Raw genomic sequence first — 16,273 nt, forward strand, 5'->3', positions numbered from 1 at the left:
TTTTAAGTAGTTTTAAGTTGTGTGAATCCTGCAACAGGCCACTCCCACTCCTCAGGGTTATCGGGGTAAGGATTTGAGCTCAGGTCCTTGAGCCTGTGCCAGGTCAAGTGCTGAGGAGCATCTGAAGTGGGAACATAGCCAGTCTCAAAGAGGCCACGGGGAACAATAAGGGAAATCTGAATTGACTCAGGAGTTGACTACTCCTGATAGCTGTGGCTGTTTAGTTGTCTTAAACCTGCCAGATTTTAATACAAAGATGCCAGTGACTCTTCGCTTTGCAGAGAAACATCGTCCAAGGATGTTTATGCAGTCAGGAATATCTGTTAGAGATAAGTCCTTTGGCCATAGAGCTTAGCAGTGGAGTCCTTTCTGGACCAGAATGCTCCAGACCAGGGGACAGGAGTCAGAGAGCCATGACACAGGACGTGAGATGCCCAAAACCAGAGGGCTGTATAGATTTGAAGCTGGGGCAGACGTGAGTGATAAATATTTGGGTTCTGGTACAAGGTCTACTCTATGTCTTCAAAATCATCTTCCATGTTTCACATTAAATGTTTTAAGATTGCATCAAAGGTGATGACAACAGGTGGAAGAAAAATTCCATTATGAGTTATTGAACACAAAGATACCACCCTGGAACAGAAAGTGTCTAAGCAACAGGCTGATTTGGAAAATTGTCACAGAGAGGTATCACTATGTGCTCACTTTATTAGTTCACACTTTCCGAGCCTCTTTCTCTTAGCTTTGTTGAAGACTGGATAGATGGACTGGGATAAATGAACTAGATGGATCCTAGGACCAGTTCAGTGCAGCTTGTTATCAATATTTTTTTTCTTTTTTTCCCACAGGGACTGCACTTTAATATAATACACTCTACTTTGGTGACTTAGCTAGCCACTGCGGTAGAGTTTCAACACTTGCCTAGGAGTAAGGGAGCGGAGAGGGGGCTGCTGCAAGAAATTTTAAGTGACTGAGGCAGCCCTAGGCCACAGTGCTGTGCCCTGGCAGCGATAGCTATGGTGGGAGGGCCCCCGCGTGGGGATGCAGCAGATGCTCACAGAGGGGACTTCCCTGTAGTGGAGCTGCTGTGCCAGTTCCCAAACATGTCCTGAGCCAAGGAAAGCACCCTGCTGCTGGCGTAGCTGCAAGAGGGGCTTTGCCAGCATAGCTCTGATCACTAGCAGCTACAATTTTATTTTATTTTTTTCCTTCCCCACACTTCTATCCTGCATAGCAGGGCTGGCAAGGAGTTGGCTTAAAGATCTGGCCTTGATACGCAGTGGCCAGCCAAACAGCTGTGAATGGTTGAACTGCACAGCACTCTTCTGAAGAGAAAGCAATTTACCTCAGGAAAAAGAGGACATTAAGTATATCTCAGACCTTAACTTAGCACCTCCCCTGTTCACTGGCATTTGATGTAAAGCCCTGAACACTTTAACCCTTTTCTACCTAGGAGTTGCAAGGTTTTACATTTAAGCTTGTAAAGTTAATGTCTTCCTGGAGAACAAATAGGAAAAAACCAAAATGCTTAAATGCCTGCTGCTCACATTATTATTAGACCATGTGGGGAAAGAAGAATCAAAACACTTTTCAGGCCAGGTGAAACAGCCTGACATTATGACTTAGTCGATATATCCATGGGTATCCAAACATATTATGGAAAAGAAAAGCAAACGTGAGAATAATTCCAATACAAACTTAAGAAATGCTAAATATGAACATATGAGGAGTGATTTGTATTGATTCTCCATTGCCACAAACTCCACATTGTCATTCAGTGCTGTGCTTCTCTTGAGAAAAGCTTTTTCAAAATTGTCAGTGCCTAACCAAATGTGCACACCTGGGCCTGCAGGGAATGTGAACTTTGTACACTGTCTGCCTGCCCTCACACTGCTCCAGCAAAATCTGTGCTCTAGCAAATGGACTAACATCTTGCTTCTGTTTGTTCCCTCTCATTGGTGTAGCTCCAAGTGCTCCTCCTCAGTCCGTTACTGTCCTGACAGTTGGAAACCACAACAGCACAAGCATCAGCATCTCCTGGGATCCTCCCCCTCCAGATCACCAAAACGGAGTCATCCAGGAGTATAAGGTAGAAAGGATGTCTAATAGGAGGGTTGTGTGTTTGAGGGAAAAGCCTGCCTGAATTACAGAACAATAACACTGTTTATGCATTTAGATTCTGACCGCATTTATAGCTGCCCATATAATTATATGGAAAAAGAGCACTGACTGCTTATGGGGGGGGGAGGGGGGCTGTGTTTGGGGTTTTTTTAAAGCAGTACTACTCATATTAAAAGCAAAAATAACATGAGCAAGATCTGGAAGAGTGCTGTAATTGCCAGCTACTTTACAGTGCTTCTCTTTCTTGCCTTTCCCTGCTGTGGAACGAGAAAAAGGGTGTGTTTTTTTTTGTTGAGGGCTTCTGCACTCTCAAGACAGGCAGTGAAGCCCCTGTCTTAGAGTGCCTTCAATTTGGCAGAAAAGATACCTCTTCTTTCCCCCGCAAAAATGCTAATCCTAGCACTTCAAGGTCAAAGTCAAGGACTGTGGCTGTGGGAGAATACAAGACTTCTTCCGAGTACTATCTCTGTCAAGATTCACGACTTAAAGTGCTAGGTTGTTTGCTGTAAGGAACAGGGTGAACACCACTGCTGTATCCAGAGTTGTATGACAGTCGCCTGCATCGATTGTATTTTCTCCTTTTTTGTTGCTATGGTGACTCAAAGTAACCACGCTTTATATATCATCTTAAATTTTGTTGTTGTCTATAATTGCCCTCTAAGCTCACTTTTGCACAAGTTATTTTCACAACATGGAAAAAGTGCAGTACGGAGGAAATGATCAGGCCAGGTTCCCCGTTGCCACGGGCTTGTGACCATGGAACACCCTGTTTGTTAAATAACTGTGCAGTGGCTGGCTTGCATACCTACCGTGAAATGTTTAATTGAAGTAGAGCACGGCAGCTTGCTTGACAGTCTCACCAAAGGTGGAAGTGGTGGATGTAGCCTATTTCACACACAAAGACGTAGTTTCTTTTCTTTTCCTTGCTGTATCTTGAGAGAACACCAAATCAAGAAGGGAGAAGGTGCCTGACTCTTAAATCAACTAATGGTTCAACCTCTTCCAGCTTATCGCTTGGTCAGAGGCATGCATAAATGCTCAAAATATTTATGCTTAGCATTGCACTTCTTGTGTTTTGCTTTTAGTCAGTATCAAGATTTATTAATCCCATATTTTATTAATCTCATTTTCATATCAATTAATAATTATCTCTTGGCTTAATTAATCTTGCTACTGACTCCAGTGTAAGTCAATATTAACCATCAAGGGCTTACAGGCAAATAAGTAAAGCACACTCCTAAACCACAAAATATGTAGATAAGAAATAAAGTGGGCTGATGGCTGATAAAAGCCATGTTCCAGGTGAGTGATCAGACCTCTAGGCTGTTTATAAAAACAGCTGGAGTCACTACCTATTTATACCCCTTCTGTGTTAGATTAGGTGGCTGGCTGAGTAGTGAGCTGGCTACAGTGAATGCAGTGTGAAGTCTAATACTTCCTTGAGTATAAAATATCTGCTGAGGTTTCACAGTACATTTTCTAACAAATTGAATGTAGATCCGTTGATTCTACTTCAAGCATCAGAGTGCCTGTAAATTCGTTTATGAATTAAATTACTTTAATTAGGGGCATCTCATAGCTGTTGTAACATAAGACCAGGACAGACAAGGAGTGAAAGAATGAATGCAATAGTTTCTTACCCTAATGGATTCTGGCCTGCAAAGAAGATCTACTAAAGCTTAGGAGAAAAAGGGTTTCTCTTGTCTTCCCAGTCTTTCTCATTGTTTTACAGAAAAAAAGATAAGGTGTGGTAAAATATTGAGCAGGGTCAAAAATAAGAGTAAAGAGAACATTGCTGTTGCTTAGACATGTCAGTTGGCTGCTGATAGTGGTTTCACCAACGGTGCTTTATTCTACTATTATGATTATGTAGTGTACATGTGATATCTTTACGTATTGATTTTCCTGAATGGTAGTAAATGCTTTCTTTAATAATACAGAAGCAGTATATGTAGATAACACTAACTGAAGGTCTTAGTTTTGAAACTTCTTGGGAAAAGCCTGTGGGAGAGTACAAGCAAGAGATATAACACTCTGAAATTATAGACCATTCTCATCACAAAATGCCAACTGATATTATAGAGTGTTTTTTCTGTTTAATTAGAAAGTAAATGAGTCAGGAACTAGTATCTGGATTCCTGAACAATGTAAGTAATCATAAAAGCAGCAGTAAAGAGTGAGTTTGTACTTGTTCCATTTCAGAAATTTCACATATCCCTGTTGTGCAGTAAAAGGAAGTTGAAAATAATTTTGAAGATTGTTTCTTTTTGGCACTTTAAAGAGGTGCTTATATTATTTGGTGTCCTTTTGCTCTTCTGTGAGAAATTAAGAATGGAAAAAAAGTGTCGTTTTTTTTAGGAAAGGTTTTGTGATAATCATATTACTGAACAAGATTTCAATTAATGTGTAACACCTCTTTAGCACTTGGATGATTCTGTTCTGTGCTTCTAAGAAGTGTAACCAGAGAGTTTGCACTTTGTGGAGAGGTAGGGTCCAGAGAGGTATTTGCAAGCAGTTTTTGCAGCTGCCTTGGTCCTGTGCTGATCTGGGATAGCTTGCTGAGCTAAATCATCCCAATTCCAGCTACTCCTGGAAAGTAACCTTGTTAGGAGGTCCAGAATAAGTGATTGTCATGCAATACCTTGATATGTCGTATCTATGTGCAATTGTTTATGTGTATGAAGAATTTCATATTTTTTAACACATCAACTTTTGTCCCAGATCTGGTGCCTAGGTAATGAGACTCGATTTCATATCAACAAAACAGTAGATGCAGCCATTCGGTCTGTAGTAATAGGTGGCCTATATCCAGGTATTCAGTACCGCGTGGAAGTTGCTGCAAGCACCAGTGCAGGTGTGGGAGTAAAAAGTGAGCCACAACCCATAATAATTGGTAAGTGATTGTCTGTTTTGTTGTTTTGTTTTGCCTGTTTTGACTTGCAGAAATGCTTTCATAAATCACTTCTGGAAGCATAAAAATCCATGGAGCAAAAGACAGGGTTTGAATAGAGCTCGTTAGTCAGCCTTTAACATATCACTGCCTGCTGACGACTGGTCTTCTCTTTGTGCAGACTTCTCACAGCCAATGGAGGGAAATCTGTTCCACAGACATTTGTGAAAATGCAGATTAGCTAGTGAAACTAATTTAAAAAAAAAAAATAATTTACCACTTGTGGAGGTTGATGGATTTATGGAACTAACAGCTCAAGTTCCCTTTTCCTTCTGTTCAGATTCCTGTAATATTGCCTAACTCAGACCGTTGGTGCCTAAGGCACTATTTACAGTTGGTTTTCTGAACATTAGAAGTCAGTGTTTCTCAGGTATCCCAAGCAAACGAGCTTCATCTGTCAAAGACTTAAGTCCAAATAGAGGGCAAAGGCAGTACTATCATCTCTGTCTCTGAAATGACTGTTTCTTAGTAGTGGTTTCCATGCTGAATTAATTTCCTGACCTGAGGGAAACACAGAATATGTTTCTTCTGAAATTCTTCTCAAGTATAAACTATAAAGCCTGGAACAATATGGAAAGGGTAAGAGTAGGAGAAGTAACTATATTTAGCAAAACTTAAATGAGCTGTGCAGAGCAGCAGCTCTTTTGAGTATGTAATACAGGAATTTTGTTGATTCATCTGTGTGACCTAATTTAGTTATGGCTTAAATGGGCTTTTGTTTTTTTGTGGGTCTTCTGATGTTATTAAATGTTTTCTTTCTAGAAAATGTTGTCAACACAATGACCCAAACACAGACCATTCTATTATGTGTAGACCTTTAGAAAAGGCCATCTCCTAAACATTGGTTAAATATTTAATTATATTGAGGTTCCCTATTCATCAAAACAAATTGGGGCATGTCAGCTTTGACTATATTGTCACTGGAGAAAGAAATATAAGAGTGGAGGTGAAAGTAGCACTGGTTTTTGAAAAAGGCAGCAACAGAAACCAAAGAGGGGGAAAAAAAGTTTTCTAGAACTAAAAGCAAAAAATTGATTTTTGAAGATGCAAGAAAGCTGTCATCTAATAGGCCTGAATTTTGGTCCTCTGTATAAATAACTGGTGTTGTAAGACTAGTCTGTCTTTGTATTTGCTTTGAGCAGGACTTCTTTTTCTTGTTTTGCTAGGAAGTCCATCTAGCTAGGCAGTGTACCCACTGGGCTTGTTCCAGCAAAACACTTAAGTGTGTTGCATTTTAAGCACGTGAGTAGCCTTGTGTCACTTAACATGCTGTGGGTTAAACTTGCGCCAAAGTGCTTTTCTGGATGATTCCCAGACTGCTCAGCTCTGCATCTAGGTACAGCCCTTCATCCTGACTTTTGTCTTACAAAAGTGACTGGTATAATCAAGAGTTAAATGTGGCAAGATCTGTATTGTTGCAGGAAGGAGGAGAAGGATGTTAGGATGCAAATAAAGTAGGAAAGAAAGAAAAACGTTATTTGGCATTTGGAGACTTAGCTTTACATTGTTAGACTTACAGTGATATTTATTTGTTCCTTTAAATGACCCCAGGATGTCTGCTTCAACAAGTTTGTCTGGTGGCATCCTTGCACATTTAAGTCCTTTGCATGAAAAGTGAAGGAGTCTTTTCTGTTTGGATTACATTTCTGTTCTCATTTCTGTTTTCATTTTTGGAAGCCCAAAGCTGGATGTGGTTATTACTTGTATGGTCTGAATCTCCCTTTTCTTTAGGTCCCATTTTCCTATTGCTTATGAATTGCTGGCAGTTATTTATCAGACTATAAATTTTCTTCATAAAGGCAACAGTGTTCAATTAATACCATTTCAGGAAAATTTGAGTTGGTACCACTCGATGTTTGACTGAGAATCAAGACCATAAGAAAACCAATTTTTAGGTAAATTTAAAAAAAGTACTTACATGGATTAAAATGAACTGATGAATAAACCTCAAAACATTGTCATGAATGGGAAAAAAATATTGAGTGATGTTATTATAATGGAGTCCTATATGGCCTGGTGCTTAGCTATACTATTTAACACCTTGCAAACAGAATGAACAACTGCAGAAATTGTGGATTGTGGAGAGAGCACATCAGTGATGCAGAAGAGTTAAGCCATGTTGCTAACCAGTATGACTTTCATTGTCATGAAATACAGAGTCCAGAGTATAAAAGTTGTTATTCCTAAATATAGGATGTGTTCTTCTGTTAAGAAGGGTGGGGTTTTTTCCTGAAAATAACTGATTTTCATGGTGGATAATCAACTGCTGACTTCCCACACCAATTCTAGATAGCAGACCCATGGCAATCCAGAAAGTGAAACCAGGAGAATGTAGAGCAGGAGGAAGTATATTATTTCTTCAGTTAGAAATTGTATCACTGTTACAGGAATCCTGTGCCCATACTTCAGGCAGGACACTGAAAAAAATTATGGAAGACTCAAAGAGAATTGTGAATGAAATTTTTATGATCATTATTGATATGCTAAAAAATTTCACCTGGAAAACCAGAAATAAAATTGGAGATAACAGCAATGTTGGTTAATGGTATAGCTATTATTTCTCTTCATCAGTTGGCCTGTTCACTCTTACATTCCATCATTGGCATAATAATATGAGGAACAGCTGCAAACTTTCACAGTAATAGGTACAATCGAATCTGATGTGTCTAATTAATTTTTGGTCCAACAAATTAGTTTTGTTCTTCATTACTCTCCAATGGGAGGAAGACATTATATTTCATTATGTTTTTGTCTTCAGGAACAATGGACCGTTACAGGTCGCACGCTTCCCTTGTCTATGTTCTAATTAGTTGAACTGACAGCATTGTTACAGAAACACCTGCAGTATATGAAATAGTACACTGGTACCTTGGATGACATATTTATTACTTCTGCTTAAATATTATATAAAGAAATACAAAACTAATGCTGTTTGTTTCCCCAGACCCCAATGATTATATTAATTTTATTAAATGTCAGTAGTTAACATTCATCTGTATCCAGTTTTTTTTCAATCATCGAATTCAAAAGCATATGCTATTTTGACATTTAAAGAAATTATTACTTTTGCAGTTGTAATTGTTGGGCAGTGATGAGTAAGGGCAAACATCCAGGCTGCAAACTTTAAAAGGTAATTTGGAAATAGATTGCACCTTCCCCTAGAACAGAGGGAGAGCATAAAATCCACTGAAAGCTCTCCCCAGGTGCTCTGCAGTTTGCTCTCACGTCCTCCGTTCTCTGGAGACTGGTTTCTGACCTCAGAGAAGAAAATACAATCTTCAGACTTTTTGGATGCTTAGCAGGAAGCAGTTGATCTTTTCTTGAGCCCAGGAGTGTCCGCTCCCGAAGCTGGTGTCTCTGAAGCACTTCCATGCCCACTTTTCTCCATGGCAGCAGTGATGTTACCTGTTTGCTCACCACACCGCTGCTTTTACCTCTCCTCCAAAGGGCACAGAAATTAACTGAAAGTTAATGGCAATTAGAGCAACATCAACTCCCATGCTGATTTCTACTGGAAAATCAATTGTGTTCCTGGAAAAGCATGCCATAGAGTGCCTTTTTCTATTAATTTTACTCTCAGCACTTCCTCTTTCAGCACTGGGATTGGTTCCGTGGGCAGAAAAAAAGGGGAAAATCCAATGAAAGAGCCACCGCTGCCTCCCTTCTTTTTCTTGTCACAGGTGCTCACTGAGTTTTATTCTCACTTACTGCATCAGGGCTGGAAACCATTGGGCTTTGGCAGTGGCAACACAAAATAGAAAAGTACAGGAAAGGATGGCTGCAGCTGCCAGGCTCCGACGTTAGTAAAGCTTACCAGCATGGCCAGTGTAGACTGGTACATGATACCGGTACTGGTGTACTGCCTTTTTATATATTAGCAGTTGTAGTCTGTCAGCTTCCTTCTGTGGGACCTATTTTGTTTGCGGGAGGCCTGTTTTGTTTCTTGCACAGAACGAATGAAAGCAAGCCAAGCTCCAGCACAGCCTCAACAAGTCTGTTTGCAAAAGCAGACAGTCATCATTACTAAATATTGACATGGTGCTGAAAGAGAGAAAGCTTAATAAAATCACCAAGATCATTAACAGTGCGATAACAATGTGATGCAGTGCATCGCATTTCTTCCTGAGTAGCTCGGTGCAGGTCGGAGCCCAGCTGAGGGCCTGAAGCTGCGTCTCGGCTGGGGCAGCACTGGGCAGCACTGGGGCAGAACTGGGGCAGAACTGGTCCCCACGCTGGTGGGGCAGGCTGGGGCAGGCAGGGCACGCTCAGCCCAGTGGGCCCTCTGGGAGGGATCCTCGCTCGCAACTCGCAACTCAACTGGTGTCAACTCTCGGTCTCCTGCAAAGAGGTGTCCGTGCAAATAGAACCGGAGGTGTCAGGCTTCTCACATCTGCTTTGGCCAACGACCTTGTTTGTTTGCTTTAGGCTGAAGCCAGTGTGCTGACACCGGGGCTGCTCTGTTGAAGGAAGCCAGTGGTAAATTTAGCTGTTGCTGAATTCTAGAAGAAGAATGTGTGCGTTTTCACAGCAAGGCATAATGCTACAATATTTTTAATAATTTCCTCTGAATGACCATTTCAGTGTTTTATTGCCATATTCTACTACCTTTATATGTGTGCGATAGACTCTCCTAATTGAGAATCAGAGTGTTTGCATCTTTTTTTGTCTCAGTAGAGTCTCACTACTCTTGCAGCTCTTCAGCATGCATACAGGCATCTGATAACACTGCATAAACATTTCCAGGATTGAGCTACATAAATGCTTTCACCAGAAATGATGGATAATTCCTTCACCAATTTCAAAACTGCAGATGTGGGCAGTTTATATCAAAAGTACATATAATCACTATTCATATTTTTTTGCAGAAAAAAAGTTTGGCATTTTCTAATTTTAAAACTAACCATTTTTGACAAGGGAAGGTTTGAAGTAGAAAAGTGCTGGCCCTAGAGCTATATGCTTTAGCATTTCCTGAATTTCCATTCACATTTTTTTGAATGTTCATTTTCAAGCCAGCCATCAAGCTTTCCTTTTAGAAAAGTTCCTTTTTAGAGAAAGAGTGGGAAAATCCAATGGGAGCATCTACTGAAATTTACAATTTTCTAATGTAATATATACAATTTAAGATCCTATATAGTAATTTTTGATTCATGTCACTTTAATTGGTATTCCTCTTCATAATTATTGCTTACAGGTTGATGTTAAGAATTTTTCATGCATAGTCTAGGTGAAAAAAGCAGTATCTGTTGCTGTGATTGTTTAGAACTTACAGTTAATTACATGATTTTCTGCTTTGTGTCAAAGCTGTTGCAATGAGGATTGTTTTCCCCTTGAAATAATAGCTGGAAAATGCATCTTTGCCACTTCTGAAAAGATACATATTTTAATTTTTATTTTTTACTTTAAGTTTGGAAATTCTAGCATGCTCCAAAGACAAATGAGTTAAGTAAGAATTTTTGGCATGCTGACAACAATGAGAGAAAGAACTGTCTTTTGATTTGTGGTATATTTTGTATGTGGAATTCTCATTTGGAAAAAGCTATTTATTGATTGCTTGACTTATTTATTTCTTAATTGGTTTCCTGGGATCCATTTTCTCATCACTGTGTTCTGTCTATACTTATATAAAAACAAACCAACAAACGTGTATTGTTTAAAAAAAAAGCTCTGGACTATCATCAGTTAGATTACTTGGGAGAGTGCTAAAGAGATATCTTTTCAAATATATGTTTGCAAAATCACAATGGATTATGGATTTACTTTCTAGAAGCATTTGTTTTCAGGTGTGCATTGGTACTCATTACAGCTTTCCTACTGTAGATAATTCTTTTGAGGTGTATTACCATTTGTGGTTTTTTGGGGTTTTTTTTATTTTCATTTGCAGTACTTGGTTCCTGTTTGTATTACAGAATCTGTAATAACATTCACTCAAATTTCTTTTCTGCAGGAGGTCGTAACGAAGTTGTCATCACTGAAAATAATAACAGCATAACTGAGCAAATCACTGATGTGGTCAAACAGCCTGCCTTTATAGCTGGCATTGGTGGTGCGTGTTGGGTAATTCTGATGGGTTTCAGCATCTGGCTGTACTGGCGCAGAAAGAAGAGGAAGGGACTCAGCAATTACGCTGGTAAGAGCAGGAACTATTTGTTACTATCTCATCAGTTTCTATCATGAAGAGAACAGGTCCTGTTAAACCTACTTAAAACCCATGTTGAACTTAACAGCAAAGGTGGCCTGGGTGAATTTTGTATGCTTGTTTTAAATGTATGCTGTGAAAATGCTGGTGTATGAGAAGCTTTAAATGCATTGCTCAGTACCACATTTCATCATTATCATAAGACAGTCTTTGTTTTCACATCTCCAGCACATCTAGCATTAAAAAGTGCAAAGAGGATTAACCATAACCTCTTGCTCCTTGCTCAGAAGGCACTCTGTTAGTGGTCCAGTTCCATTTATGTGCTCAAATGTGAATTAAGTCTAGACCCTTACAAGGAAGGTTAGAAAGAGTATTTGGTCATTTTCTTCATTCCCATGCATTTCCATGTCTTCGAAGCCATGTGCATGGGAAATGAACAGAGGTGCTTAATTAGTGAATCTGTATCTACAGCTGGAGAAGCGTGTGATGTATTAGAGAAGCGTGGTCAAATTTTACCTGTGGCAGAAGCCATAAAATATTCCATCTTGGTGGTAGAACACCTTGGAATTCCCTCACAGTGTGATCCCTCTTTCACTAAATGTGTTGCTCCAGTTACAAATTAGGTTTTTAAAACTACATTTGCAAAAATAAATACAGTTGCCAAATGAAAATATTTTCTTCCTCCCTCAACCTGTATGTTCTGTGTATTATTCTGTGCTTCAAGATTCTGATGGATTTTTAGGAAGTCAGATGAATTACCATAAAATGGGGCACTCTGAAACCTAATTTTACATAGAAAAGCTTTTCTTCAAATATTGGGGCAGGTTGTCTTGTAGAGCTTATTAACATTTAAAAAGAGAAAACATTTCTTTTTTGAGTGAGATTTGCACAGTTGTGGATGCAGCATATTGAACGTAAACATTATATCACCCTAAACTTACACTTAGCACTCTTCTATTTACAAGTTATCACGTGTGAACCCAAGGACACAGGTTCCCTAGGTGGCTGAGCATCTCTAATAACTTGCCAAAACCAAATTCGTTCAACGTTCATTCCCTGCTCATAGCCAAAGAGTCCTGTGCCCCCTTCTCTTGGCATTAGCCATCATCAGACTCCTCAGTGTCCTGACTGGGCTCACCAAACCAGAAGGAAACTATTCTATGCTGTTTTTCAATCCTTCCTGGATTAGTTTTTCACTGGCTTAGTGAAACTGAGCAGCCCAAGAAGAAATCAGATGAGCAGTGGAAGCAGAGGGAGGAGAGACCCTTTCGGTGGCTCTTGGACTGACAGGTTTCTGTGGAACCTCACCTTGCATCACCACGTGGCCTGTATCATTCATAGGTTAAGCTTTTTGTAGAAGTGTTTTTTCTTTCCCTTAACAGCAATGGCTTTCTACTCTTTGAGGGGTGGGGTGGTGTTAATTGAGAAACTCATATATATCACACACACCTACACATGTGTTTATATGAAATATCAGTCTAGATCCCAAGATTTGTCATATTAAGAGACAGCTGTTTTCCTGTTATTCCTCTTAGGAAACAGTCTTATACATAAAATTTTGGACACAAGCTAAGTTTACTCTTTTTTTAAGAAGCAGAATTATTAGTCCTGTATGTGAGTTTGCATGTTGGGGGTGGGGCAGGGAGAGATTAAGAGCAAAGTCTTTTATACTTTAAAATGCGTAGCTGTAAATAATTATAATAGTCATTATAAACAGTGTGTCTCCTGCAACTCATTCCTTCTCGTGATGTTTGCTGCATCTAAGTGTGATGTGAACATTGCATCATGACACACAATTGCCATCATCAGAATTATGAAATAGTGTATGCTTTCAGCAAGGAAAGTTGATAGCAGATCATGCTTCAGATTTCATCCTGTTTACAAATCAGAGAACAGCATGTCCACACAGAAAAACTTCAAATGTGACTGTCAAAATTCACTGCTCACCTTTCCAACCATCATTTCTCATTGGCTGCTGGCTGGTTAGTGCTTTAAGCTCAACTGTTAATGTCCTGTTTATGATATTCAACCACAACTGAGTAAATTCCAGAGGAAACTCGTGCCCTGCAATCGGTGCTTATTATCAGGGTGTGTAACTCACAATGTGTTTGCTTTCTTGTTTTGCAGTTCAGTCCTTCACCTTCACCCCTGCAGGTACTGTCCATTAGTCTGTCTCTTACCTCACCAACACATCATTGCAAACATTAGCTATATAAGTGTTTGTGAACATGTGAGATATGCAGAATTAAAATATAAGGAGAAATACCTCTGTTGCCTATCTACGATAAAAACGTAGCATTCATTCTCCTAGTGATTCCATGGGAACAGAAAATGTATCTCCATTAATGTCTCTGTCATTATAATTCTGCATACTTCTTACTCATCTAACTCCTCAAAATAATGCAGTTACGAAACTAATTTGCAGGGCAAGATGCTTGAACTAACTTAACATAAACAAGCATTAGTCCCTATGTAACTGAATTCTGATTTTAAAGCTCAAAAAAAGTATCTCAAACATTTTTTAAGATATAACTGGAGAAATGCAACTTTCTTCCACTTTAGCTGTTAGTTGTATATACATTGGCCTTACCATGAGGTGTTCAGATCTTCAAGCAATTCAGTGATTAACCTATGCATGCATTGCCTTTATAGTGTTTTTGAAGTTCAAAAATTTGCTTTTTTTCTGCCTACACAATTCAAAGCTGGTATCCTAGTTTTTGTATCTTTAATAAACATAGCATACGGTAGACCATTATCGTAAGGATGATTAAAAATATGTAAAGAATAAATGAACTGTGGCTGAAACAGCAGGTTGCAAACAGCTTAGTTAACATATGGATAGCCAGAAAAAAATAGAGTATACAATTAATAGTAATAATTAATACAAATAATTAGCTTCTGCTCTCATAACTAAGCTCGAAATTCAAACCCTCAAAATTAATTATACCTCAGTGTTACAGTGTAAAAGGCTGATAAATCTCAGCATTTTCCAGCAGAGAAGTTTTCTGTGTGTAGCTTGGCCCCTCAGTTGCACTAACCAAAGCTCGCTCTTCTCGTGTCCCCTTGGCCACCCATGTGATAGAGCCAGTCTTCCTACTGCTGAACTGGTCCTCAGGCTCCGCTTGGTGCTTTCTCACTCTTGCTTGTCTTCAGCCACAGCTTGAGTGTTCAGTTTAGCCGGAAAGAGCAGATGAACGAAGGTGGTGTCTGCCCCAGGGCCCTGTGACATTGTGAGGGAGAAGTCACCTCATGAAGAAGCTCTGGGGGCTCAGAAATTGCTCTTCTGGCTTCTGGGCAGGTTTGTTCAGTTTGTCTCAGTTGTGGCACAATACATCCTACCCTAAATGCTTTACTTGCTTTTCTTTGAGGCAAAACAGGTCTTTTTTTTTTTTTTTTTTTTTTTTTTTTTTTCCAAAATGAAGTAGTGTGTCTTTGCATTTGGTTCCTATGCCTATGCCACGGTCAGCTGTCTGTAACTGTAGTGAATTTTTCCATTGCCTTTGTAGCATACATTGGCACGACACAGGGCTGTGCTGGAGCCACGGTGACTGTGCATGATTCAGTGCAGTTGATCCACATGTGCTGGGCGACTAGGCTATGTCAGAGGCACTGCCAAAAATTTACTTTTTTAAAAATAGTTTTGACACCTCACGGACTTTATAGAACTATAACTGCTGTTTCCTGGCCTATAATAATTTCTGGAGGCACTGAGAACCTAAGGCATCCAGTAGTCAAATCCAAAAAATACATAATTAGTTTTGTTTTTTTTAAAATTTGGTTCTTAAGTTCTTTTTTGTCTTTATACCCAGAGTTCCCTAAGAAATATTGTTAGTTTTCTAATATTTGAGTTTGCCATTGGTAACATCTCTTCGACAAACATACCTACGCTTTTGGAGGTTTGGTGACACTCACAACCACATGTTCACAGAATCACAGAACATTCAGGGTTGGAAGGGACCTCTGGAGATCATCTAGTCCACCCCCTGCTGAAGCAAGGTCACCTACAGCAGGTTGCACAGAGTCACGTCCAGGCAGGTTCTGAATGTCTCCAGAGGACCCTCCACAGCCTCCCTGGGCAGCCTGTACCAGGGCTTTGTCACCCTCAGAGTAAAAACATTTTTCCTCATATTCAGATGGAATTTCTTGTGTTGCAGCTTGTACCCATTGCCCCATGTACTTTCACTGGGCGCCACTGACAAGAGCGTGGCCCCATGCTCCTGACACTTGCCCTTAAGTCTGTAGAAGGCTTGTCCCTGATCAGGTGGCCTGTAGCAGACACCCACAACAGTGTCCCCCATGTTGGCCTGCCCCTTAATCTTTACCCATAAGCTCTCAACTCATTCTGCATCCACCCCCAGGGAGAGCTCAATCCGTTCCAGTTGCTCCCTTGCATAAAGAACAACTCCACCACCTCTTCTTGGTGGCCTGTCTTTCCTAAAAAGCATACAGCCATCCACGGCAGCATTCCGGTTATGTGAGTTTGTTCCCTTTAAAGTTGTGATTCATAAACAGTTTCGTTTCAGATCTAAATGTTTAGACAGTGGTATGTAGCTTTCAGAATCCCATCAGATACAGCTGTCAATAAAGTTTTACTGAAGATGAATTTTTCCTAGTATACTCAGATTTTAGAAGGTGCATACTTTTTGTTTAGATACCTGCTTTAAATTCTTCCTTCAGAAAGTTTCGGAATGTGCAGATTTGACTGTGTAGAAAGAGAATTGAATGTATTAGTGGAACATTCATATACTTAGTCTATTTCAGACACAAAACAAAAACGTATTTTTTTCAGTTATTTCTGATTAAATTTGTTTTGTTTTGGTTTTCTTCAGTTGTACTTGTATATGTGTAGAACTTAAAAAACTAAAAATAATCTAAAAGTCTGGATTCTGCAGTTATATAATTACTTGCTAAAAATGTTCTTTTTGGGTAATTTTCAGCTTATGGGTCATTCACTGGAACTATTTGTTATTTGTATTTTTTTATTAGGCACCTAAGAGGTATAATTTCTGCTGTGTGACTAAACTACTGTAGCACTCTGTGCACAAGAGCAAACAGCAAATGACACG

The 16,273-nt window shown here is 39.5% G+C and overlaps 1 protein-coding gene across 12 annotated transcripts in view; it reads left to right on the forward strand.

Annotated features, from left to right (window-relative positions):
- Positions 1-16,273, forward strand: part of ROBO2 (roundabout guidance receptor 2) — a 471,362-nt gene that overhangs the window by 400,136 nt on the left and 54,953 nt on the right. For all 12 annotated transcript variants that reach the window (XM_055702516.1, XM_055702520.1, XM_055702523.1 and 9 more), the window contains 3 exons: positions 1,965-2,089; positions 4,843-5,014; positions 11,016-11,198. In XM_055702516.1, the coding sequence (XP_055558491.1) occupies positions 1,965-2,089; positions 4,843-5,014; positions 11,016-11,198 (480 nt within the window). The remainder of the gene's footprint in view (positions 1-1,964; positions 2,090-4,842; positions 5,015-11,015; positions 11,199-16,273) is intronic.

Source organism: Falco cherrug, chromosome 2 (assembly GCF_023634085.1).
Source record: "Falco cherrug isolate bFalChe1 chromosome 2, bFalChe1.pri, whole genome shotgun sequence".
In the NCBI taxonomy this organism is placed as follows: domain Eukaryota; kingdom Metazoa; phylum Chordata; class Aves; order Falconiformes; family Falconidae; genus Falco; species Falco cherrug.